General features: G+C 44.8%; 1 protein-coding gene across 2 annotated transcripts in view; it reads left to right on the plus strand.

Annotated features, from left to right (window-relative positions):
- Positions 1 to 27,776, plus strand: part of LOC126259652 (neural proliferation differentiation and control protein 1) — a 1,177,794-nt gene that overhangs the window by 1,060,935 nt on the left and 89,083 nt on the right. For both annotated transcript variants that reach the window (XM_049956584.1, XM_049956583.1), the window contains exon 6: positions 15,346 to 15,507. In XM_049956584.1, the coding sequence (XP_049812541.1) occupies positions 15,346 to 15,507 (162 nt within the window). The remainder of the gene's footprint in view (positions 1 to 15,345; positions 15,508 to 27,776) is intronic.

Here is a 27,776-nt window from a genome sequence, read left to right on the forward strand (position 1 = left end):
TTCTGCGGTGTCAAGTTTGTGTTCCTCTCCGTGCTGCGGCGTAGTAGCAATATGCCATACCGTCACACGTAGTACAAGCTGGCTCTGTAAGTGCAGGAAGATGGTACTCCACAGTTCTTCATAAGTTTCACGACTTTGTCGGGGCAAACTTTTGATACAGATTTGCTCATTCATTTCCAATCACTTGAATACAACAAGAATGCGTGCCGCGTAATGCAGTCTCGTCTCACCATAGTGCTCAAGGTTGCTAGTCGATGCACCCATCTCGAAAGCACAAGCGTCTAAATCACATCTGCTCGATGTGCTGCTAGCAGTCAGAGTGGTCTTTGCTCAAACTTCACGAGGCAGCCACTTGGAAAGTACTGGCCCAGCGCTCTGAGTGGTCGCCACTGGCTGCGTCTCCCTAAGAGATACCAGCAGATTCATGTTGCAAAAGGGCACCACTCCAGCAGGCGGCTCTTGTCGAATCGTCTTGCGTCGCGGGCAAGACAAAAGACGCTCGCATTACAGTACCACTTTTTCAGCTTCAATAACGGCCTACACGGAATTCAAGAATTGATTCCACCGATCGTTCTTATTGCCCCTTTCTGGTCTGAGAATATTCTTCGTGAAAGAGCAAAGCCGCCGCAAAGAAGCGTTCAACAGAATATACACTGAAGAGCCATAGAAACTGGTACACCAGCCCAATATCGTGTAGCGCCCCCGCGAGCACGCAAAAGTGCCGCAATACGATGTGGCGTGGACTCGATTAATGTCTGAAGTAGTGTTGGAGGGAATTGACACCACGAATCCTGCAGGGCTGTCCATAAATCCGAAAGAGCACGAGGTGATGGAGATCTCTCCTGAACAGCAAGTTTCAAGGCATCCATCACAGGATTTTGGTGGCCAGCAGAAGTGTTTAAAATCAGAAGAGTGTTCCTCGAGCCACTCTGTAGAAATTCTGGACTTGTAACGTGTCGCATTGTCCTGCTGAAATTTCCCAAGTCCGTCGGAATGCACAATGGACATGAATGCATGCAGGTGATCAGTCAGGATACTTCCGCACATGTCACCTGTCAGAGTCGTATCTAGGCGTATCATGGGTCCCATATCACTCCAGCTGCACACTCCCCTCACCATTATAGAGCCTCCAACAGCCTGAACAGTCCCCTGCTGACATGCAGGGCTCATGGATTCATGAGGTTGTCTCCATACCCGTACACGTCCATCAGCTCGATACAATCTGAAACGAGACTCGTCCGACCAGGCAAAATTTTTCCAGTTATCAACAGTCCAATGACGGTGTTGACGGGCCCAGGCGAGGCGTAAAGCTTTGTATCGTACAGTCATCAAGGGTACACGAGTGGGTCTTCGGCTCCGAAAGCCCATGTCGATGATGTTTCGTTGAATGGTTCGCACGCTGACACTTGTTGATGGCCCATAAATGAAATCTGTTGCAATTTGCGGAACGGTGCGCTTTGTCACGTTGAACGATTCTCTTCAGTCGTCGTTGGTCCTGTCCTTGCAGGATCTTTTTCCGTACGCAGCGATGACGGAGATTTGATGTTTTACCGGTCCTGATATTCACGTTACACTCGTAAAATGGTCGTGCCGGAAAATCAGAACTTCATCGCTACCTCGGAGATGCCGCGTCCCATAGCTCGTGCGCCGACTGTAACTCCACGTTCAAACTCAAGAATGGTTCAAATGGCTCTGAGCACTATGGGACTTAACATCTGTGGTCATCAGTCCCCTAGAACTTAGAACTACTTAAACCTAACCAACCTAAGGACATCACACACATCCATGCCCGAGGCAGGATTCGAACCTGCGACCGTAGCAGTCGCGCGGTTCCGGACTGAGCGCCTAGAACCGCTAGACCACCGCGGCCGGCCCGTTCAAACTCAATTAAACCTTGATAACCTGCCATTGTAGCAGCAGTAACCTATCTAACAACTGCAATAGACACTCGTTGTCTTATATAAACGTTGCCGACCGCAGCGCCGTATCGTGCCTATTTATATATCTCTGTATTTGAATACGCATGCGTATACCAATTTCTTTGGCGCTTCATTGTAATAGGCTGAGTGTGTGCAAACTAGACAAGTTTTCGCATTTTAGTGTCAAAGTTTTTGAGATTTTATTTACAGTAAATATAGTAGTATTTAGTTCCTGCACAAGATCTTGAATACGATCCTTTTAAGACAGTTTCTTATCCATAGGCTGTCCCAAAAACGTTACACTTCACTAATTTTTGCAAAAGGTTTCGCTTCTACGACATTACAAGTCAGAAACTTTATGCACCTTGCATTGTTGCACTTCAGCGTCAATCTATTCTCTGTAACCCACGAGCAGACAGTACCGATTACAATATTTGCTAAATAATTTCCATGATATGCTGCATCTTTCACAACGATATTTGCTTCATCTGCAAGTAGAATATTTTTGGAATACACTGCCATGTTTAGTGGAAGATTTTCTCCATTTCCTCCTTTCGCCTTTTCCCGGTTCTTATTGGGTCGGCACTGTTATATGGGTTTTGACCATGTTTAGTGGCAGATATTCTTCATCTTCTTCTTTTGCCTTTTCACATTTTTACGTGTCAACTTTATTGTACGATTTTGACCATGTTTAGTGGCAAATCTTCTTCATTTTCTTCTTTTGCCTTTTCCCATTTCTTACGGGGTTAGCATTGTTACATGGATTTATATCATGTTTAGTGGCAGATCTTCTTTTCCCTTTTCCCGTTTCTGACGAAGTCGGTCATAGGGGTTTCGGCAATGTTAATGGCAGTTGGTGGTCTGACGCACTTCCTGACGCCACCACCGCCACAGGAACGGAATTCATGTACCCTTATGTCTGCATCTAGAGGGAGTCTCATGTTCAAGTTGAGAACGTTTTTCTAAATGTTTGCGTAACGAGTGTCTGAGGCGGGACTGGGGACTAGCCCAGTATTACCTAATTGTCTAACTGTTTATGAGAAAGGGCGTAAAAAGACATCTAGGTTGGTGTGTTCGATAGAGGGCAGAGACCCCTCCCCGTATCTTTGAAGCTGCGTTGTAATATCTCTTTATATTCGATGAATTATTCTGATACAATTCTACCCTTGAATGACGTTTACTAATTTTCTATCTTCATACTCGCAGAATCCATGCACCAAGTAGTTTCATACAATAGCTATGTCATGAGTGCATAATTATTGTTTATAGTACTCTCTCTGGTGGTTGTTAGAAAAAAAGCTTCCGAGATTGTCTTCGTGCCGATTAGCCTGGGCTTGGTTTGAAGAATTGTAATCTGAATATTGAGATTTATGACAAAAGATAACTGAGACGAAATTGTACAATTAAAAGGGAAATATACATATATATATTGCTCCTTCATACAAAAGGTGTGTATCTGACATTTGAGAATTAATGATATTCATCGATATGTTGCGTAGTTGTTAATCAGAAGGGAACTTCCGAAAGACTGGATACGAACCTGCATTTAATAATCCAAGAGCTCCATTACTTCTTCGGAAGTTTAAACTGCATCAAAGCCAAATATCCGCTTGATCTGAGGTTTCCCGACTGATTATACAACGCTCCCAAAATTACGAGGCATTTTATTTGTACCGATTAGCAGACTGCCGCAAAGCAAGAGCCTCCAGAGAAGAAGAATCCTCGCCTGATTTCATTCTAACAAGTAAAATTTCTGAATCATTTTGAGTGACTGAGCTATGACTGTGTTTCATATCATGAATGACTGATTGCTCGAACGAATTGAAAACTACATGATTACATAGATAGGAGGAAAAATTACAGCGTATTAATACGCTCGGCTGTTCGGCCGCCGGGTTAGTAGCAGAACATTGATATATATTAAGAAAATCAACAGACGAATAAAAGAACTTTGTGGCAATCGTCATTTTACAGCGCCCCAACCGGATTACAGCTGTTGTAGGACATGGTTCGTACAGTATTTTCTATCCTATTAAGGACAAAGATGAAACTCACAGTATTTTAAACTGCAATTCAGTTCTGTCCCTCTACTCGTAAGGAACTCTCCCCAAGTGTCATGTCGGCATCACATATTCCCCTGAAGCCCCCGTGCTCCAAAATCGCAAATGCAACCAGTCACGTTGTGGAACTCCCCTAGGACCTGACTGTAGCTGTGAAACTTACTCTGTCGGACTGTGCACCACACCGTCTATTGCTGCATATTTCAGGGACGTCGCAATCCAGCCGCGCTCTAGTTCAGTCAGCGCAATAAATATCTGAGGGCGCTCTGTCGCTCTCCTGCCAGTGTGGTGCTCACGTACACTGACGAAGGCCAAAATGCTAGACGCGAATGTAGAAACCTATAGCACTCTAACTCCCGCGAGGCTTACATCCTCAGACACAGCTAATGCGGTTTTCCTCTTACGTTGTACACCACAGTATAAGTACACGGGTACTAATTTAGCTGACCACCACAAATAACTTTTTGTCCAGAAGCTAAATAAAAATAATTATCAAGCCAAGAACATTAATCAGCATAGTCTTCCCTGTATCTTTGATCGATACGATCGTACGAACAGCAGTACGTCTTTTGTTCAACAGCACCAACGTTTTTTATTCGGTACTCCACTTCCTCTCATCAAGCCCTTTCCAAAAACGTATCACGTATTCACGTAAGCACAACATTCAACTTAATAAAAACAGAAACTGGGACGTTTAGTACCATTTCGTAGAACTGTAATCCATTGTGCGCACAAAAAGAGCTAAAACCTTCAAAGGTGCTCAGAGTGGTGACCAAGGACATTGGTGCACTGGTCAACGCGATGGATGAAAAAATTCAACACTGCTTCCAGCATTAGCTGTTGAAGTGGATTACAAGAAGCGATACGTTCCGGCATGGTCTTTGGAGTTGATGCAATCTCGCGATGGATAACGTCTCTTATGCAGGGCCAAAGAAGAAAGTCCAGACGAGTTAAGTCACGAGACTGAGGAGGCTAATCCACTGTTCCTCTACGACCAAAGCACCTTCGGTTCAGAACGGGACATGCGCGCAAGGTACTGTGTGCTGGACATCCTCATAAGCGGTGTGGCTCTTCGCCGCACTTCATCCAGAGAATGAACACGAGTTTGTGTAGGAAAATTAGCGTCTGTCTTGCCGTTTAGCTACCGTTCATGAAATAAGGGCTAATAATTGCTAAGGGCTAATAAATGTAATAACATCGCACACCAGACATTAACTCTCCACAGATGCTGTTGCTCCATCTGTGTAAGCCTTCATGGGTTATCACTGTATGAATAACGCATATTCATGCCCTAAGTTTAAGAAGGGAAAATTCATCGGTAAAAAGAAGTTCGTAGAAGTTCTCGTTGGTTTAGGATTTTCTGCTGTGCCCACTGACAGAAGTGTAAACGATTCTGGAAACCATTCCCATGTAATTCGTGGTGTCAGTGTACATGATAGGGATGGAAGTGGTGGCATTTTAGAATGCGATGTACATTGGTGGTAGGATTACCAGTCTCCTGTTCAGGCTGTGCTCAGGTCTGGATTCCCTAAAACGGAATCGAGAATGGTACCTGCTGTGGCTTCGACTGCGCGCATTCTATGACGATATGTTGTCGTGGGTTGAAACTTTGCGTTTCCTAAAGCGTTACAACAAGACAAGAAAACAACCGCCGGGAAGCTGGGTCATTGTAGGACAGCGACCTCTATTGCTTTCCTCTGCTCGAGTAACATTAGACCTACTTTCAACCGCGATAATGTGAAGTAATGATGGTGCAGTTTTAGTCAAAGATTATCTTTACTGAGCACAACATATCGTTTAAAAGCGCTACAGAAACGTGACGGAAATTGACTTTGACTCCGCTCTATAAGCGCACAAAGCAGGTATCCAGGTAACGTAACTCGTCTACTTGCTGGCACTGACAGTAAGCAAATGCAAATGCAAGGAAAATGCACACAGGGCATTCAGTCAGCCGTCTACTTGTGTGAGTACGATGGACGCCAGAGAAAAGAAAGTAGAAATGCTGCTCATGTGTGAAGAATCTAAGTTAGAAGATCAGTAATTGCAATAACGTTTTCTTATTTACATTATGTGTCTATATGGTAAATACGAAAATGTCAGTATACCTATGCTAATACAATATTTGATTCTAAAGTATCTGGACACCCATATGTAATGGAGAATTGACCACTAGTTATCACAAACGCGGACCTGCCTGTATGAAAGGAGGCGTGATATAATGTTTTGTCAGTAGAGAAGCAGCAACACCAGTATGGTTTGGTCAGGAGAGGTCAGTGACTTCGAACGTAGACTAGTCATTACATATCGCTTAAGTAACAGATCCATCAGCGTCATTTCAACCCTTCTAAAGCTGCCCAAATCGACTGCTGCAGCTAAACCAAGACCAGTTAAACGTCATTTACTGACGGAGTATTGCGGAAAGTAGTTGTAAAAAAATTGCATGAAATCAGCGGATGGAATTACTCATCAATTCCAAAGTGCTACCAACAATACAGCTACTACAATTATTGCGGCTGAGGAGGTAAAAACAAGGGGTCCAATGGTCGAGAGGCTCCTCGCAAGTCACATATTTCTGTAGTCAATGCTAAGCGATGTTTGAAGTCGTACAATCAGGGACGCTGCTGGACAGTGGGTAACTGGAAACGAGTGATTTTGAATCATGCTATACCCTGTGGCCATTCGATTGAAGGGTTTAGGTTTGACAGACGCCTGGGGAACGTTATCTGTTATCGCGTGTAGTGCCAACAGTGAAGTACCCACGAAGTGGTGTTATCGTGTGGGTTTTTTGTCGTAGTTACGGTGCTGTACACTTTTTGCGCATAACAGAACGCTAAATGCGGAAGAGTAGAAAAATTTTACAGAATTTTGTACTCCGAACAGTAGAAAAACAGTCCGGAGACCGTTGTTATTTGTATTAGCATCTGTGAGGCAATAGTTCGTAGACAATAACATTCCTGAAATGTACTGGCCTGCCCAGGGTCCGGACCTGAAACCTGTGGGACGATACAGAACGTCCACTTTTCTGCAGACCCCAGTGTGTAGGAGTGTAACTTAGTATTTTGAACGTTCGTTGATGAAATCTCTGTCAATTTCGCGTGACAGTAAGCACAACAGTCCGAGATCTCTTCAACCAGTTTTGCTGGTCGGCATATCAAATGTGAACGTTGGCAATGGAACATCTACATCGATACTCCACAAGGCACATAATGGCGAGCGGCGGAAGACTTCCGGTACCATTATCCCAGCTGCCCTCTCATGGCGAACGGAGAAAGGTTCACTAGAAAAACGAGAGTCTGGTAGTCTCCGTATAATCTTTAAGGTTTCTGATTTTCTCCGCGTGGGAGGAACTAATGTTGCCAGTCTCCTTTTGGAACGTACGCTCCTCGAATTTCATCAGTAAATCTCTGCGCGATGCACAAGACCTCTTTTGTAGCCAATGGAGCCATTGTAGTTTTGTGACGCTCTGTGCTTTTAAACGGACCCTCGTCGCAACGCGCAGCTCTTCTTTCAATTTTGTCTATCTTCTCTGCCAACGCTATCTGATGCGGAAGGCAAACTGACAAGCAATACTCACGAACTGACCTTTCGTGAGTGGATTGCTTTTTCGTATGATTTTACCACTGAATTCCTGCCTGGAAGTCGTTCTACTATAACTAGATCTATGAGATCATTAGCTTTCTCAGGCCGCACTTAACAATTGTTAGTGTTGTCAGTGACTGTCGGCGAACGGTATAAACGAGCAGTAAGAGGTCAATGCACCCATTTATGCTCAAAAAAAAAAAAAAAAGCTCCGTCTTTAGGCCACAAGTGGCCCTTCCGGGACCGTCCGGCCGCCGTGTCATCGTCCGAGGAGGATGCGGATAAGGAGGGGCGTGTGGTCAGCACACCGCACTCCCGACCGTTAGGACGGTATTCTTTGACCGAAGCCGCTACTAATCGGTCGAGTAGCTCCTCAATTGGCATCACGAGGCTGAGTGCACCCCGAAAAATGGCAACAGCACATGGCGGCAGGATGGTGACCCATCCAAGCGCCGGCCACGCCCGACAGCGCTTAACTTCGGTGATCTCACGGGAACCGGTGTAGCCACTGCGGCAAGGCCGTTGCCATTTATGCTCAAAGCTTTACATTAATTCACGATCAAGGTCAACTATACCAAGCATCGACCCCATCCAGGTCTTTCTGCATTCCGCAACAGTTTTCTGGCGTTCCGACTGTCATAATCATTACAGCATCATCTGCGAACAGCCTCACTGGGCTTTCTACGTTATATGCCAGATCAGTTATATGAAGGGTGAAACCGAACTCCATTGAGAAAATTTCAAAAGTTGTCTTGAGATATTTCCCGACTATTTTGATGTAAGACACCCGTTGGCTCGTTACAGACTAATTACATTTCGTTTGATTTCTAATTCCCATTTATCTCTGTATCTGTATTGCACTGAAAATTCCTGAATAACACTGCAAATGGCGACGGTATGTGCTATGTGCTTTGCTTGGAAACAAACTTGTTCCAGTCACTCTCGGTACGTGTTGTTGAGAACAGTAATGCCCACTTTATTCTTTGCCCATAGCGTTTGAATTCAGTACTGCTCGGTTCTCTCTCGAGCTTGTTTTTCTTAAAGTGTCGGTTGTGCGTTAGCAGTGGTACACGGCAGTATGGATAGGTTTGCTAATGAAAAGTTGGCCGATGTGCAGCTCGTGTATGCAAGGAGAGACTGGCACAACGACAGTATGCAGATCTTTTACCGCAGACGGCAACCACGTTACCGTTCTTTTGTGTAACTCTGTAGTTTGTGTTGAGCGTTTAGTGATTGCACGTTATTGGTTTTTTCACTGTTGTGAAAGAGGTTTCACAGTAATGAAAATGAAGTGATCGTATGACTTTACTGGCTGCGAACCGCATCACAGTTTGTTCCTTTGCCTGGTGCAAGTCTCTGTATTTGACGGCGCTTCGGCGATTCGGGCGTCGATGATTACGAGATTAAATGATCAGGACAACACGAACCTCCTGAAACCGGGCGAAGGAAATCTCCGAGCGAAGGGAATCGACCCGAGATCCTGTGACGTGCAGCGTGCTTCACAATTCATGTTACACACTTCTAGAGATTGTCGAGGGGACTTAGTAAATCAAGTTTTACGAAGGAACCACATCCGGAAACATCATCCAGCAACGCTATACAACGTCAGAGTTATAGGCACCGGTGCCTGTAAATTTGTTTTAATATAGGGTGATTCCGTGATGATGTTACTAACTCTCTAGGGTGATGGAGAAGGATATGTGTATCAATTTAAGATAAGGGCCCGTGTACCGGAAACGAACGAGTCGAAAGTTATAAGCGAAAACCGTTCTGATATCTCTGTCAGTGGAATACATGTACTGGTACTGTTTTTGCTGGGATTGTAGGGTAGGCAACTTTCAGATGTGGTACTAAGGACCAAAACAAGGAAGAAAATGTCCAGTAAATATGGGCTGTAAAATTTATATCTGAGGAGCTGTTTGTTGATCTTCGCTACTGTGAAACACATCCTCTCTATTGAACAATTCCTGATAGTTCTTAAGGTATACATTTTACAGCCAACGTTTACATGTATTCAACAGTCAGAGGTATCAGAACGGTTTTCGTTGATAACTTTCGACTCGTTCGTTTCCGGTACAGGGACCCTTACCTCAAATTGATACATATATAGTTCTCCGCCATTCTGAAATTCGGAATCGCCCTATATAAACATACTTTTACAGGTGCCGACGCCTATAACTTTCACATTCCGTAGCGACGTTGGATGACGTTTGCGACATGGAGTTCCTATGTAAAACTTCATCTACTAAGCCCCTCTACAATCTCTTAAAGTGTGTAATATGGTTTGTAAAACACCCCGTAGACCCAGTGTGACTAACCAGTGGGTCACCAGATATGGACTTTCCACAAGAACAAAATTATCTGGGATAACGAACTGAATATATCTCAATTACATTATTAGTTTGTAACGATCCACCGCAGACGACGGGTGTCTTTTATCAAAATTGTCCAAAAATATCGGCAAACAACTTCCGAAATTTTATCGCCGCAGTTCGGATTTACCATACGTATTGTAAACAGTTAGTTCCCTACACCATACCTATAGAGTATCCTCGAAGTTACTTTCACACGCAGTGTTAAGAACGATGTTTGCTACGGAATCCCAGTCGTAAAGCTGGTCAAATGTTTCGTATTTCTGAGCGACAGTGCGGGGCTGTGCTAGATGCCCTCCAGATGCATTTTTCAGTTTATTTCCGGACTCAGCGTGTACTTACGGTGAGGCGAGTCCATCGAGTGGATTTTCCTGACAGCGGGCCTGCTCAGTGGTCAGTCAATCAATGATTCACGCTACTCGACACTAAGCCGATTACCTTTGCCGGCCCTGAATAATACATGACGCTGCTCTTGGGCATTTTTGCAGCCTGTACACGGTATGCTGGGCGCATGGCTGCCGGCGAACATGTTCCCACGTATCTCATCCCTTCTACTCAGTTCCTGTTTTCTGTTTATTTTCATGCTGCCGCCACGATTTTCTATCCTTTACTAATCTCTCCATCGCAGAGTAGCACTTACACCCAACATCTTCAATTATTTGTCGCCAATCTTCTAATTTGTCTTCGCTTACAGCTTTTACCATCTACGGCTCCGTTTAGGACCGTGCAGTTTATTCCCTGATATCTTAACGCGTGTCCTATCATCGTGTCCCTTCTTGTAGTATATCTTGCCTTGCAGATTCTGCATAGAACCTCCTCATCTCTTATCTTACCAATCCATTTACTTTTCAGCATCCTTCTCTAACACCACACCTCAAACGCTTCCATTCTAGTTCACAGTTTGTCATTCTAAATGGGGCTGCATTGTCAGCAGCGAGAGTGTCATATGGTGTTGTTCAATGTAGCGTGAAACGGCTGCTGCCCTTCACGAAACACACTAGTGGCCATTAAAATTGCTACGCCAAGAAGAAATGCAGATGATAAATGGGTATTCATTGCACAAATATATTATACTAGAACTGACATGTGATTACATTTTCACGCAATTTGGGTGCATAGCTCCTGAGAAATCAGTACCCAGAACAACCACCTCTGGCCGTAGTAACGGCCTTCATACGCCTGGGCATTGAGTCAAACAGAGCTTGGATGGCGTGTACGGGTACAGCTGCCCATGCACCTTCAACACGATACCACAGTTCATAAAAAGTAGTGACTGGCGTATTGTGATGAGCCAGTTGCTCGGCCACCATTGACCAGACGTTTTCAGTTGGTGAGAGATCCGGAGAATGTGGTGGCCAGGGCAGCAGTCGAACATTTTCTGTATCCAGAAAGGCCCGTACAGGACCTGCAACATGCGGTCGTGCGTTATCCTGCTGAAATGTAGGGTTTCGCAGGGATCGAATGAAGGGTAGAGCCACGGGTCGTAACACATCTGAAATGTAACGTCCACTGTTCAAAGTGCCGTCAATGCGAACAAGAGGTGACCGAGACGTGTAACCAATGGCACCCCATACCATTACGCCGGGTGATACGCCAGTATGGCGATGACTAATACACGTTTCCAATGTGTGTTCACCGCGATGTCGCCAAACATGAATGCGACCATCATGATACTGTAAACAGAATCTGGATTCATCCGAAAAAATGACTTTTGCCATTCGTGCACTCAGGTCCTTCGTTGAGTACACCATCGCAGGCGCTCCTGTCTGCGATGCAGCGTCAAGGGTAACCGTAGCCTTGGTCTCCGAGCTGATAGTCCATGCTGCTGCAAACGTCGTCGAACTGTTCGTGCAGATAGTTGTTGTCTTGCAAACGTCCCTGTCTGTTGACTCAGGGATCGAGACGTGGCTGCACGATCCGTTACAGCCATGCGGATAAGATGCCTGTCATCTCGACTGCTAGTGATACGAGGCCGTTGGGATCCAGTACGGCGTTCTGTATTACCCTCCTGAACCCACCGATTCTATATTCTGCTAACAATAATTATATATCGACCAACGCGAGCAACAATGTCGCAATACGATAAACCGCAATCGCGATGGGCTATAATCCGACCTTTATCAAAGTCGGAAACGTGATGGTACACATTTCTCCTCCTTACACGAGGCATCACAACAACGTTTCAGCAGGCAACGCCGGTCAACTGCTGTTTGTGTATGAGAAATTAGTTGGAAACTTTCCTCATGTCAGCACGTTGTAGGTGTCGCCACCGGTGCCAATCTTGTGTGAATGCTCTGAAAAGCTAATCATTTGCATATCACAGCATCTTCTTCCTGTCGGTAAAATTTCGTGTCTGTAGCACGTCATCCTTGTGGTGCAGCAATTTTAATGGCCAGTAGTGCATATAGGGTGAGTCGCGTTAGGCATATCATCCCTGTTTCTTCATGAACGGCTCTAGATATCCGAGAGTTTTCGGTAGATAATTACACGCGGAGGGTCTCATCAGTACAGTATGTAGTTAATACGACATTACTTCAAAAATTAAGTTACATACGACGTCGAAATCCAAGTAACGTTTATTGAATGCTCCACCACACTTCAGGGTGACGCAGATACATGACACTATTTTTCAACATAGTCACCAAGTCTCTGTAATCAACGGTCGAAACGTTCCCCCAATCATGAATTCCTCGACACCCATAGAAACCCTCTTCTTGGTTATGGAGCCATTCGAGAATCGCTGCGTGAACGTCTTCATTCTTGGAAGAACTCTGGGAAGTGACTAACAATAAGCAGAATTACTTGCCCATGCAGTGGAACGCACTTTCGAATTCTCACAGACTTTCCGTATTGGAAACGTAACTTTATTGATCACTGAACATTATTGACTAACGACTTCAGAAATTTTAAACACTTTGGAACACGACCTGAAACGTAGACAGCATACAACACTACTCCTACATCTTCAAGAGCTGCCAACCAACTGTCGACTTCACGAGCTCCAAAACTGCTGCATGGATTCTTTTTCCATTCAGATCTATCAGTGCCATACGGTGGCTTTCGCAGTATCTGTGTTGATATAGATGTATAGGGTGAGTCATAAATGAGGAAAAATATATCGTGCAAATTGCCACACACTGAGCTACAAACATAAATTCGTTTTCTGCATGTTCCTATGTGAATAAATGACAATGCAATTGAATGGTAAAAATCTGGAAATATGAAGTGGGCTTTTAGGGGTTACTGTGCGCAGACATTGGCCAAGGGGGGACAGATCGGCAACACGGCAGAACATGCGAGTGTTGTAGGTAGCCTAGCCGCTCACGAGAAGGCGAGGCATGCGGCGTCAAGAGACGGTCTGCGTGACACTGCGAGCAATTATAATTTGGTTTTTGTATCCCACCTTAGTTTTAAGAAACGAGTACATAGATGTAGAATACAAAATACAACTTTACAGATATGTAGCAGTTAATACAAACGAAAACAATACAGCTGTACAAATCGGACTAACAGAAACACATGACCAGAAGCTGCAGTGGTGATTTATAGCTACTGTTCGAAATGACAGCCACGATGTGTGTGGCAAAGCTGAACTCTTCGCAGGAAGGATTGCTGAACACGATCCAACATGTCTGTATCTCTTTGCGTAATATCACAGGCTTGTTGTGTTCTGCGTTGAAGGGTGTTGACATCAACAACCCCTCTTTCATAAATCACAGATTTCACATGGCCCCACAAAAAGAAATCTAGTGGTTTCAGGTCTGGCGATCTTGTTGGCCATGCTACAGGGCCTCCACGACCGATCTATTTCGAAGGGAAGGCATTGTCCAGGAGGCGTCGCACTATGCTGCTGAAGTGAGCGGGGGCACCATCATGCATTTACCACAGGTTCATACGAGAGGCCAAACTAACGTCTTCCAAAACTTCCGGTAATGTATGTGGCCCTATGAGATGGTGGTCAATAATACAACACCAGATATTGACATCGCATCGTTGTTGGTACCCTCGTATTACTGTGCTCTGGGGGTTTTCTTCCACCCACTGGTGCCAATTATGCGAATTCACTATATCCTCCTTCGTGAAATAGGCTTCGTCGGTGAACAGTATTGTTCGTGGAAAACGCTGGTCGTGGGTCTGGCGCCGTAGGATAAAGTTGCAGAAGCCCAGCCTCCTCTGGTAGTCTCCCAGCAATAATGCCTGTTCCGTCTGCATGCGAAAGGGATGGTAATAGTTTCTATGGAGTACTCGCATAACAGTAGATTGTGATATTCCAACAACAGTGGCGAGAGACCTGGTGCTTATTGTTCGATCCTCCGCAACAGTTTGTAACATCCGCACTGTACCTCGACGGTCGGCCACGACCACTCAATCCTGGAGGTGCTACACATGCACCATACTCCCCTCAAGCGGATGGAAGGCGCCGGCTAGGAAACCTCTCGTTGCCTTGCAACGTCAGCTCTTCCATCTGCAAGCCCGTAGGTGAGGTGGATGTCGGTGTATTCTTCGATTATGAGGCTTGTCCTGGTACTGTAGTAACACTGCGAAGCGGCCGTTAGCAGCTGCCGACACGGCGAGTATCGGGCAGAGTGAGCAACGCAGAGGTGTTGTAAACACGTCATGCACGCCGCGGTTTTACTTCCGCCGTTGACCACTCTTTCCGCTTACAGGACACACATTCCCTAACATGGGACTGTACACGCCGTTACCGCCGGCAACGTGTGATTCACTAGTTCTGATACAATTTCACATACATTACGATGGGATTTGTCCTTTCTCGTATCTTTCAAACGCTGGCAGATACACATCAGCTAATTGGTGTGTCATGTGTTGTATCTGTGGGTGAATGACATGTGATCGTGAGGCTCGTCGATATCTCGTTCAATGGTTAACAGGTGTTTTTGTTTTACGTACACAGTACACCCAGGAGAACGAAATTAACAACGGAGCGTCAGGTGTTACGCTTAGCAGCATGCGGTCCTCTACATATTTTTCCTCATTTTTGACTCACCCAGTAGATGCACTCAATAACAGTGGAAATGGATATCAACCAGTGATACGCAACACGACGGAAAATAATACATGCTGGCAACAACAACAGAAAAGGGCAAAAAAAATCCTGTTATAATAATGAAATTTCACTAGCAATTTAATTTTCAGAAATAATGTTTGACCCCACAGAAGATGACACGTAGGTGTCGAACCATGTCTGGCTGAATAATAAAAAGTCAACAGTGTGTACGTAAGGCGGACTTTCGAATCAATCCACAGTGTATTACAAATTCTTTACCTCATTTTTCCGTGAATAATCAGCAAGATTTGTATATGCTGCTACTTGCAAGATGTATTTTTACCATGTGTGTAGACGCGAAGGCGGGAGCAGGCAGTGGGAGTGATGTGTGTGGTGCGCTGTTCCAGACTGCAGAAGAACGCCAAGGCGGCGGCGGACGTGGAGTACCCGGCCTACGGGGTCACCGGCCCCAACAAGGAGCCGTCCCCCACGGGGGACCGGCGGCTGGCGCAGTCGGCCCAGATGTACCACTACCAGCACCAGAAGCAGCAGATCATCGCCATGGAGAGGTCTGTCCCCGTCTCTCTGACACAGTAATTTCTGTTTCCATCCACAACCTTATCCATGTTTTTACATCACCAGTCTTACAATCTCAGATTGAAAACAAATTAAATTGTCTTTCGCTTGAGCACGTTATCCATAGTTGCTGCATATCTACTTTAGCTGCTTAAAAAACAGTATTTCCTACTACTAGAAATGTGTGATCTTCTCCCACATGTGTTTCGTTTTATTCCCTTAAAATATCAACAGCAGTGTGAAATCAAATATATTTACGCTTTTGGTTTTAGTTCTAGATCTAAAAGCAGTTCACTTTACGAGCTATTTACTTGCTGTTGTTTGATTTTTGTCTACCTTTCAGTGCACGTTTTCCAAGTATTCTTCCGTTTGGCGCTGTTTTTTTTCGGCATAATGCCACATTGGCTTGCAACACTGCTAATTTCTCGACATAAACACTCAACTACTTATTGCACTACTAATGTATATTTATGTTCCTTTGACTAAACGAAAGTCTGTATTTAGTCACCTGGCTGTCTACAGGGTAAAGCGAAATTCGCGCACTCGGGCATCGCAGCGCGACTCCTCACATACCAGCGATAAAAAAATGCGTGTTACAAAATTTCGTCCGGCGAGTACATCCGGCAGAAAAAGGACGTTAAAGAGTTGCAATCTGGCAACACTGTAACCACATGAACGCTAACTACTTATGTTAGGACCGGTTAGCTGTGTTGTACAGTTGGCACAGTAGGTAGAGTTTGGGTTAGCATACAGGAGGTCGATGGTTCGAGCCTGGGTTGGGGCGCATTTTTTTTTATTTGCTAATTTCATTCTAATATTTCATACTGTAATATACAACGTTTCTTAGGTAGCATGTATCGTAAATTCACAACATTTTGTAACGCTAAACATAACAAATACGTGGTTAGACAAATAAGAAACAGACAGTTGAAACAAATGACCTGTCATAGGACAGAATAACTACAAAACAATATCAATTTCGAGATGTTAAATATGATAGCACAGTACAATAACACAACACCTACTTGTCAGTTATACTACATGTAATATTTGCGCTCAGATATCGCACATTAGGAACTAATGACAATAATAATGTCCATGTTAATGACAGCATGACTTTCACAACAGAATACGTTGTCCTCAGAAAAACGGATGCTCAAAGCGAACTCCCTGCAGGTCCAAACATTGCACAACCCGCCGGATCATACAGCTCTGGACCCTTCGCAGCAAAGCAGCATCCACAGCAACAAGGGCAGCATGAACACGCGCTGCCAATTCTTCCACATTCGTCGGCGGAGTAGAGTATATGTGCTCTCTTCAGGTGTTCCCACAAGAAGAAATCCAGGGGATTTAGGTCAGGTGAACGTGGCGGCCACACAACTGGGCCTCCATGTCTGAGCCATTTCCCTGAAAACGTTCTGTCCAAATACTGTCTCACATTAATTCCAGAGTTTGGAGGTTAACCATCATGTTGGAACCATATGCTCTTCCTAGCAAGTAGTAGAACATCTTCCAGCGCATCAGGCTGGAGGAATGCATGATACCTTCGTGCAGCCAACCATTCAGGAAACATGTAGGGGCCCAAACGCCTGTCGCCCAATATTCCGGCACAGACATTGAGCCCAAAGTGAACTTTATATCCAAGGTTGCATGTGATGTGTGTGTTAACCTCACAGAAATAGTGGGCATTGTGCATATTGAAGACACCTTCACGAGTGAATGCTGCTTCATCTGATCCTATTATGGTGTTCACTAAGTCATCGTTGGCTTCCTGTTGTTGTTGGAGCCGTTCACAGAATTGCATCCTCTGATGGCGATCTGCACGATTCAGGTGCTGCAGCCCATGCTCGTGCAGCACGTTAAAGACCGTGCGTTGGGAGACTCGCAGTTGCCTTGCTACATGACGGGTACTTCGCTGTGGTTCTTGGTGTATGACATCCAGACTAGCTTCATCAGTGGGAAGAGTATGGTGAGTCCGTGGACGACCTCTTTCATGCGATGGTGGAAAGAGAGAAACTGACAACCGAGGGCGGAGCTGCAATTGACAAAACACATTTTTATCTGGATGGCGCCAACGAGAATATCTAGCAGCATATTGACGAGTGGCAACACCAGCCCGGTTTTCAGATGCACCAAGGACCAGAAGCATATCCACACATTCGTCGGTTGTGTATGCCATACGTCTCCCACACTGGTTTAGAGGTTTACAATGAGAAATTCGACAAGTGTACGCATGTACGGGTGCGTTACTCTGCTTGCAACTAGTCCCCGCGCATACAATATAAAGACGCCATCAGTCCTGAACACTGTTCCACCTAATGCGTATTACCCCTCTGACATACACTCCTGGAAATGGAAAAAAGAACACATTGACACCGGTGTGTCAGACCCACCATACTTGCTCCGGACACTGCGAGAGGGCTGTACAAGCAATGATCACACGCACGGCACAGCGGACACACCAGGAACCGCGGTGTTGGCCGTCGAATGGCGCTAGCTGCGCAGCATTTGTGCACCGCCGCCGTCAGTGTCAGCCAGTTTCCCGTGGCATACGGAGCTCCATCGCAGTCTTTAACACGGGTAGCATGCCGCGACAGCGTGGACGTGAACCGTATGTGCAGTTGACGGACTTTGAGCGAGGGCGTATAGTGGGCATGCGGGAGGCCGGGTGGACGTACCGCCGAATTGCTCAACACGTGGGGCGTGAGGTCTCCACAGTACATCGATGTTGTCGCCAGTGGTCGGCGGAAGGTGCACGTGCCCGTCGACCTGGGACCGGACCGCAGCGACGCACGGATGCACGCCAAGACCGTAGGATCCTACGCAGTGCCGTAGGGGACCGCACCGCCACTTCCCAGCAAATTAGGGACACTGTTGCTCCTGGGGTATCGGCGAGGACCATTCGCAACCGTCTCCATGAAGCTGGGCTACGGTCCCGCACACCGTTAGGCCGTCTTCCGCTCACGCCCCAACATCGTGCAGCCCGCCTCCAGTGGTGTCTCGACAGGCGTGAATGGAGGGACGAATGGAGACGTGTCGTCTTCAGCGATGAGAGTCGCTTCTGCCTTGGTGCCAATGATGGTCGTATGCGTGTTTGGCGCCGTGCAGGTGAGCGCCACAATCAGGACTGCATACGACCGAGGCACACAGGGCCAACACCCGGCATCATGGTGTGGGGAGCGATCTCCTACACTGGCCGTACACCACTGGTGATCGTCGAGGGGACACTGAATAGTGCACGGTACATCCAAACCGTCATCGAACCCATCGTTCTACCATTCATAGACCGGCAAGGGAACTTGCTGTTCCAACAGGACAATGCACGTCCGCATGTATCCCGTGCCACCCAACGTGCTCTAGAAGGTGTAAGTCAACTACCCTGGCCAGCAAGATCTCCGGATCTGTCCCCCATTGAGCATGTTTGGGACTGGATGAAGCGTCGTCTCACGCGGTCTGCACGTCCAGCACGAACGCTGGTCCAACTGAGGCGCCAGGTGGAAATGGCATGGCAAGCCGTTCCACAGGACTACATCCAGCATCTATACGATCGTCTCCATGGGGGAATAGCAGCCTGCATTGCTGCGAAAGGTGGATATACACTGTACTAGTGCCGACATTGTGCATGCTCTGTTGCCTGTGTCTATGTGCCTGTGGTTCTGTCAGTGTGATCATGTGATGTATCTGACCCCAGGAATGTGTCAATAAAGTTTCCCCTTCCTAGGACAAGGAATTCACGGTGTTCTTATTTCAATTTCCAGGAGTGTATATTGTTCTGCATGGTTCATCCCGACACTGCTAACTGTGAAATGCTCGGTTTCGAACTAACCTGTTTCCCTAATAGTAACACGCGTGATGTTTCCACGATCTCATTGACAGATTAAAATAATAATAATAATAATAATAATAATAATGCATTGAGGTACATACTAAACAGCATGTGATTAACAGACTCAGTGTTGAAAGGCATAATTAGTGGGACCATGGTGATAACACACACAAATAGTAAACGAGTTTGGACATTATTCACAAAGCATGTTGCTAGTACTACTGGTAAAGTAAGGCCCTAACGAAATGTAATGCACCTGAACGAGGCAAGAATAACAGTTGGTACTAATCTATGGGACCATTGGAGGAGGGTACAAAGAAAACAGGTTTCACATCTAGTATATGAAGTAGTGCGAATAAATTCACGCCATCGACTTGGAAAGGGCTTCTTTCAAAGTTGACCAATCTTCCACTTCTACAATTATAGTACGTAAGTGCAAATGTTTTCTAGAGGACCCGCTGCAATCGCTATTGACGATTAAGATGCCAGATAAAGTACCACCTGAACTACATTTACCAAATTAAAAACATGTGTCCCAACCCAGGATCGAACCATCAACCTCCTGCATGCTAACCCAAAAAGGCTATCCACTGCACCAACTGTAGAGTACAGCTAACATGTGCTGACAGAAGTAGTTCGCGTACATGTGGTTACAGTGTTGTCAGATTGCCACTCTTTAACGTCCTTTTTCTGCCGGGTGTACTCACTGGACGAAATTTTGTGACAGACATTTTTTTATCACTGGCACATGAGGAGTCACGCTGCGAAGTCCGACTGCGCGAATTTCGCTTCATCCTGTAAAACGCTAGTGCTGCAATATTTGTCTTTTACGCCAAGATATTAGTAGTGCTGCAAGCCAAAGTGAAATACTCCGAAACACCTGTACCAAACGGAAGAATACCTGGGAAATGTACACGCATCGGTAAGCAAAAATCTGCCAAATGCAGTAAGTAGAAATTGCTCATGTCCATTTTTGACAGCCGTCAAATGAGGACACAACTTTATAATAACATGATAAATGCGTTTACCTACAAAATGTAACAACATTAGTGGCACAAAACTTTCCTGATTAAATGAAAATAACCTACATTGATGACCTCATCTAGCAAATATGCGCATTTAACTGTTTCATACTCGAAAGTGCAAACAGTTTTTATGATTTATATTACAGATTACATGCTGTAAAATACACTCCTGGAAATTGAAATAAGAACACCGTGAATTCATTGTCCCAGGAAGGGGAAACTTTATTGACACATTCCTGGGGTCAGATACATCACATGATCACACTGACAGAACCACAGGCACATAGACACAGGCAACAGAGCATGCACAATGTCGGCACTAGTACAGTGTATATCCACCTTTCGCAGCAATGCAGGCTGCTATTCTCCCATGGAGACGATCGTAGAGATGCTGGATGTAGTCCTGTGGAACGGCTTGCCATGCCATTTCCAACTGGCGCCTCAGTTGGCCCAGCGTTCGTGCTGGACGTGCAGACCGCGTGAGAAGACGCTTCATCCAGTCCCAAACATGCTCAATGGGGCACAGATCCGGAGATCTTGCTGGCCAGGGTAGTTGACTTACACCTTCTAGAGCACGTTGGGTGGCACGGGATACATGCGGACGTGCATTGTCCTGTTGGAACAGCAAGTTCCCTTGCCGGTCTATGAATGGTAGAACGATGGGTTCGATGACGGTTTGGATGTACCGTGCACTATTCAGTGTCCCCTCGACGATCACCAGTGGTGTACGGCCAGTGTAGGAGATCGCTCCCCACACCATGATGCCGGGTGTTGGCCCTGTGTGCCTCGGTCGTATGCAGTCCTGATTGTGGCGCTCACCTGCACGGCGCCAAACACGCATACGACCATCATTGGCACCAAGGCAGAAGCGACTCTCATCGCTGAAGACGACACGTCTCCATTCGTCCCTCCATTCACGCCTGTCGCGACACCACTGGAGGCGGGCTGCACGATGTTGGGGCGTGAGCGGAAGACGGCCTAACGGTGTGCGGGACCGTAGCCCAGCTTCATGGAGACGGTTGCGAATGGTCCTCACCGATACCCCAGGAGCAACAGTGTCCCTAATTTGCTGGGAAGTGGCGGTGCGGTCCCCTACGGCACTGCGTAGGATCCTACGGTCTTGGCGTGCATCCGTGCGTCGCTGCGGTCCGGTCCCAGGTCGACGGGCACGTGCACCTTCCTCCGACCACTGGCGACAACATCGATGTACTGTGGAGACCTCACGCCCCACGTGTTGAGCAATTCGGCGGTACGTCCACCCGGCCTCCCGCATGCCCACTATACGCCCTCGCTCAAAGTCCGTCAACTGCACATACGGTTCACGTCCACGCTGTCGCGGCATGCTACCAGTGTTAAAGACTGCGATGGAGCTCCGTATGCCACGGCTAACTGGCTGACACTGACGGCGGCGGTGCACAAATGCTGCGCAGCTAGCGCCATTCGACGGCCAACACCGCGGTTCCTGGTGTGTCCGCTGTGCCGTGCGTGTGATCATTGCTTGTACAGCCCTCTCGCAGTGTCCGGAGCAAGTATGGTGGGTCTGACACACCGGTGTCAATGTGTTCTTTTTTCCATTTCCAGGAGTGTACAAAGCTGAGTTATTGAACTCACGTATACAAGATGTTTAAGTAACTTTTCAACCGATTAGTTTCGTAAGGAGAAACTTCATATCCGTCAATAATGTATATGGGAAACGGGAAGTAGTGAACATAGTACTGAGAGGGGAATGAATAATACAAAAATATACATCACATCCTGAGAACAATTCACAACTTCAAATGTAACTGCTTGCTATTTTTTTATACAGTGAAAACATATGTTTCAAATACCTGCTGCTTGACACAGTCACGACGATTAAATATCCAGCCGTAACTTTGCAAAGCAGTATGAAATGGATTTAGCATGTAAGAATTGTAGTAGCGAAGGCTTCTGTTTATAGGGAGAATTTTAGGAAAGTGGTTCATCTATAAAGGAGACCAGATATAGGATACCAGTGCGACACATTATTGAGCTCTCCTCGAGTGTTTGGCATCCGTTTCAGTTAGGGTTAAAGGAAGACATCGAAGCAATTCAAGTGTAGACATCTGTAACGAAGGCATCCTCTAACTGACCCATACATGGGAAATATACGTTGTTTTGAAGGGTGAAGACTAACACTATCAGCAAGTTTAAGATGGTAGCCTGTTTATTTTATATTTTTAGAAGATAATTAACTTCCCCTTGTAATACACCAGAATCATTTTCTTCCTTCATATGCAACTTTCGCATGTTTCGCGGGAAGAATTTCTGTAATTTCAGTGTCATGGCTTCTACGCAAGGTACGTGCTAGATGATACACCGTGTTTCTGGATTCATTTCGGAGCTTGAGGCTGGTGGAATTTTGTAAGGCTCTCCGCGAAGAGCAAATCTACCGTCACTTAAACTGCCAAATACTTCGAAAACCCCAAACGTTTGGGTCACATCGGATTGTTTTCCCAGACACTTTAAATTGTCTGATGGCCATTGTGTTCCGTGAGGAGTGGGAACATGAGGGGGGGGCAGGGCATGTTTCCTCGTTTGACTTTCAGTGTGCGCGCCTCGTACCGGTCAGCACCTGTGATACAAATAAAACCATGATGCTTTAAAAACTCATAACGATTATAAATGGCACAAACTTATGTAAGTCGGTGTATTGCAGTATCGAGATAGTATGGTTGCGGCAAGGGAATCGTACACCTGCCTGTGCACAATTGTGTGGTGAGCTGGGCTGTGGCGTGGTGCATCCGACCGCCAATACTCGGCGGCTTCTCATTGTTATCAATAAAGAAGTACGCAAAATATGTGTATATCAGAGCGCCTAAGCGTGCTTTCCGCTAGATTTTTAATGTAAAATAAACGAAACCACCTTCACGCCAGTTCTCATGTAGTGAACTTTAACTAACATTTATTAACTTCTACTATTATATTCATGCCCCTGATTTTCAACAACTGTAGTATTATCTTTTCAGAATAGAATGTATTCATCAGTTGCAAATAAATTTTATTAGGCTTTAAGGGTTTCGACAAATTAATGTGTCATCTTCACAAGGCTACAAAATTAGAGATATTATAAATCTTTAGACCGTGGATATACATTTATGTGAAGTGTAAAAATTAGATTACAGGAACTTCCCTAGCATTGGTTTGGCAAATGTCAGCATCTCCTTTGTAGAATCATACTGCCATGGTGTGTACAGAAACGTACGTATTATATGCGATTGTTTTGAACAGAGATTGACAATTTCCAGTAACTGAATCACATCTAGGTATCTATTGTACCAGCAGCAAGAAACATATATAAAAGTATATATAAAAATATAACACATTTGAAAAATCAAGAACACATAGTTCTAATATATAAAAGCGATGGGCTAATTTTCACTGTTTATAAGAGATGTTAAGCAAACAAAATTGTGACTGTTCTTTAAACCAAGTTCATCATTCAATAAATCTTTTGAATTTACGTGCGAATGTTTATGTATTTCAAATTCTTCAACTGTACGTAAGATTTCCATATTAAGCATGAATGGAGGAGGAAGTGTGTGTTTCTCTGTTTTAAACTAATCACATACAATATGCACGTTTCAGGACATACCATGGCATTACAGGACATTATGCTTATATGTAGAAGATATTGACAGATGCTAAATCAATACTTAGTAACTTTCTGTAATATACTTCTTATGTTTCACAAAAATGTATAGCTAAGGTCAAAGATTTATAACATCCCTAATTTTGTATGCTTCTGAAGATGACAAATTAACCTGTCGAAACCAGTAAAAGCATAATAAAACTTACTTGCAACTCATGACTGAATTTTTATCCTGAAAAAATTCATTGAAACCTATTTAATTCCGACCAATCGTTTTCTACGGACGCAAAAGATGTCCAGGTTTACCCCGAACAGTTGTATAAACCACCACCCCCCTCCCCTCCGCTCGTACCCACCCCTAAAGGCTACCGGACGCCCTTAAAACTACGACAAATCAAGGCAAACCCGGACGTGTGACAGCCCTAACCATGCACAATAAAATTCTTTTAACGCCTCCCACTGCAGTTGTTGAGCGTTTCTGTTTCACACTGACTAAAGAAACCTGTGATGAATCGTGCAGAACTTCTTTGAAACTTTTGCATTCGTCACGTTAATCGATCTCGGCGAGAGCAGAATGACGAACGTACCCGAACTGGCTGAAGAAGGGTTTCATGAACGACATCTTTCCTGTCTGTGAGAAGGGTTTGTAGTAGTTGTAGCAGCAGTAGTTTTATATATCTGCACATCTCTTAAAGGATATTGGACATGTCTGCGCATTACAATTTAAGAACAACAGACATTTACAGACTTGTAGGATTAATATGACAAGGATGGGCCTGGTAGTCGGCCATGACCTTATAGAAAGAAGGGCAAACGTGCTGATGACATTCTGTTTGCAAATATCTTTGTGTCTTCATACCACTTTAACTGAGAATCAGTATTCATTCCTAGAAATTTTGCATTTGTTACACAGTCTGTAGAGATGTTACCTATACTGAATTTAACTGTGTCATTTCTCCTCATTCATGGCATTAGTTTTCTTTATGTTCAGTGTCACTTTATTACTTACTGATCAGTCGTAAACTTCCTTGAGGGTTTCATCTGCTTCCTCTGCAAGGAGTCCTCTTCCTTTCTCAATGACTCCATGACTTTCCTAAAAGTTGCTACACTGAGGAACTCTTACATCAATGTATTTTAGTTTTGGTAAGTTTTTTTACTACAAGTTTTGACTAATTTGAAGCATGTGCCATATGTACACTTTGTACGTAATCTGTTAGGTACGATCAGTACCAGTCATTAGATACCCCTCCTATTCCTAATTCATCTAGCTTATTTAGTGGAATCTTATGATCACCAGTGTCAAAATCATTAAAAAGATTTTAAAGTATGCTTGTGACACTCTTCTTTGACAAGAGCATTAAGTCCCATTTTTGTGACTTTACTGTGGCTGATTCCTTACTTTTGCCACCTCGGAAAGGTTCTATATCTTCAGGTAATTCATTAATGTGTCATTCATAATTCATGCTGTTATTTTTTAGAGTGGTGACAGCAGGGAAATGGGCCGGTAATTTTCCATATTTTCAGCATTACCTTTCTTTTGCAGAGCCACAACTTCTGCCTGTTTTAAATACTATGGAAATTTCCCTGATCTGAAGAACCCATTTATTATATTTGTTAATGGAATTTGCGTAATCTCTATGCATTGTTTCAGCACACACGTTGGTACTTCATCTTTTTTATTTGTTTAGTTCTTGTACAATTTTTATACAGCTTCTTATGAGCGACCTCTTTCGTGCTTGAATTATTCGTCGTTTGGTTTCTTCCAATAAATCTGAGTGTGGCATCTGTCTATCCCACGACTAGATTTATGTCGTTTTCCGCCTTAATGAGCTCCGGACAGAAACTGCCGGGTACATGAAGGTTGTGAGTGATACCAGTGAGTAATGGCCGATAACTTAGCCGCAAGAGAGCAGCATTTTTCGTCCATTTATCTGCATTACATTACCGACCTGAATGTACGTATAGGTTAATGCGCAGGGCACTAGCTTATGAGGTGGAGAGGTGTGCCAGACCGCGCAGTGGGGTAACAATCGTTGCTCTGGTACACCGACCAGCCTCATTGTGGGTTTTAGGCGGCTTCCCACGCTCGTTTAGGCAAATCCTGGGCTGGACCCAGTCTCTGAAAATACGATACACAGAATGTTATTTGTGCGCCAGCTGAGGTGCAATGAGAACACGGCACAGGTTAACAATGTAGAAAAAGTTTATTTAGTAAGTACCTAAACTAAAGCTCCCTCTTGTAGTAAGTTATTTAAAAAAGAAAATTCTGTATGTACTAGGAGTCCAAACAACAAAGGAAAAAAATGAGTATGTGGCTGAAAGCCAAAATGAGTCATAAAGGTTTCACTAATGATTAACTGTGTAAATTTAGTACAGATTACCACTTGTAATATTGTGAAGTTACTCACACGATCATTATTTAGTGGTGTAAGACCGAAGTCTGAAGAGGTACTCATTGCTCTAAGTTCGGTAGGGATTAGAAGATGAAGACTGCACAGCGACAGACCGACGATGATCCCTTGGCGAGACTGTGATTCATGGTCTACGGATACAGCTAGCGCCTGGCCCAGAGAGCACGAAAGAATAACTGGTTCGACAGGTGAGACCGAACTGGCGATCCGTGATTGAGCGTCGGCCACAATACTGTCGCGCTGCACAGGGAAATAATGATGATGACTTTTCGTTTGAAGGACGCTCAATGACGCCGTTATCAGCGCCCTTACAAATTCTCAATCTTTTCACAGTCCAGTCTCGCCATTTTCCCGAATGATGATCAAATGATTAGTACAACACAAACACCCAGTCACCGGGTGGAGAAAATCCCCGACGCTGCCGGGAATCCCAGAGTGGCCGAGCGGTTCTAGGCGCTACAGTCTGGAAGCGCGCGACCGTTACGGTCGCAGGTTCGAATCCTGCCTCGGGCATGGATGTGTGTGATGTCCTTAGGTTAGTTAGGTTTAAGTAGTTCTAAGTTCTAGGGGACTGATGACCTCAGAAGTTAAAGTCCCATAGTGCTCAGAGCCATTTGAACCAGCCGGGAATCAAACCCGGGACCCCGTGATCCAGAGATCTCACAGGTAAAGGCCACTACACATGCACCAATTTATCGGCCGACCGACCGACCAATTTCGTGTCTGCCTACAAACGTCCCGACCGACTGCACTCAGCGATCACCGCCCTGTTGTTGTGATTTGTTTATCGGAAGTTTATTGTGTTTATGTTCTACTAGATCCCACTTGGTTTTACAAAAAAAGAAAAAGGGGTTTGCTTTCGCTGTTTTATAGGTAAAAAGGCCAAAAAAAGCCGAGAGAAAGCTATGAGCAAAGAAGTGACTAGTGCAACGAAAGGCATTCACCCACATTCTGTTAGTTAAGCACCTGGGATACGATGATTTTCATAATTATCTAAGAATAGATTAATCATGCATTTCGGAGCTGCTGAACATCAAACCATTTTTAACAAAAAAGAATACCTGTAAAAAGAGGCTGTAAGGTGGGAAGAGAGGCTGTAAGCTACTTTATGATTTCTAGCTCCTGGCAGAAGTTAAGAGGACCTCAAATTCAGTGCTGTTGTATTCCCCCAATTACTAACTAAAATAATTCCTGCAACTTGCAACGAGACTTATAGTTAACTGAGGAAATACAGCATGGTAAAGCAAAATGAATAAATCAAAAGACGCTCATGTAAACGTTGTTAATTTATTTATGTGTGTAACATAAAAGATTACCTGTAAGTTTAAGAAACTAATTTCGTATTCGAAGATTGAAGACTACACACGGTGGTAGTGCACATAATCTAATA

Source organism: Schistocerca nitens, chromosome 5 (genome assembly GCF_023898315.1).
Source record: "Schistocerca nitens isolate TAMUIC-IGC-003100 chromosome 5, iqSchNite1.1, whole genome shotgun sequence".
NCBI lineage: Eukaryota > Metazoa > Arthropoda > Insecta > Orthoptera > Acrididae > Schistocerca > Schistocerca nitens.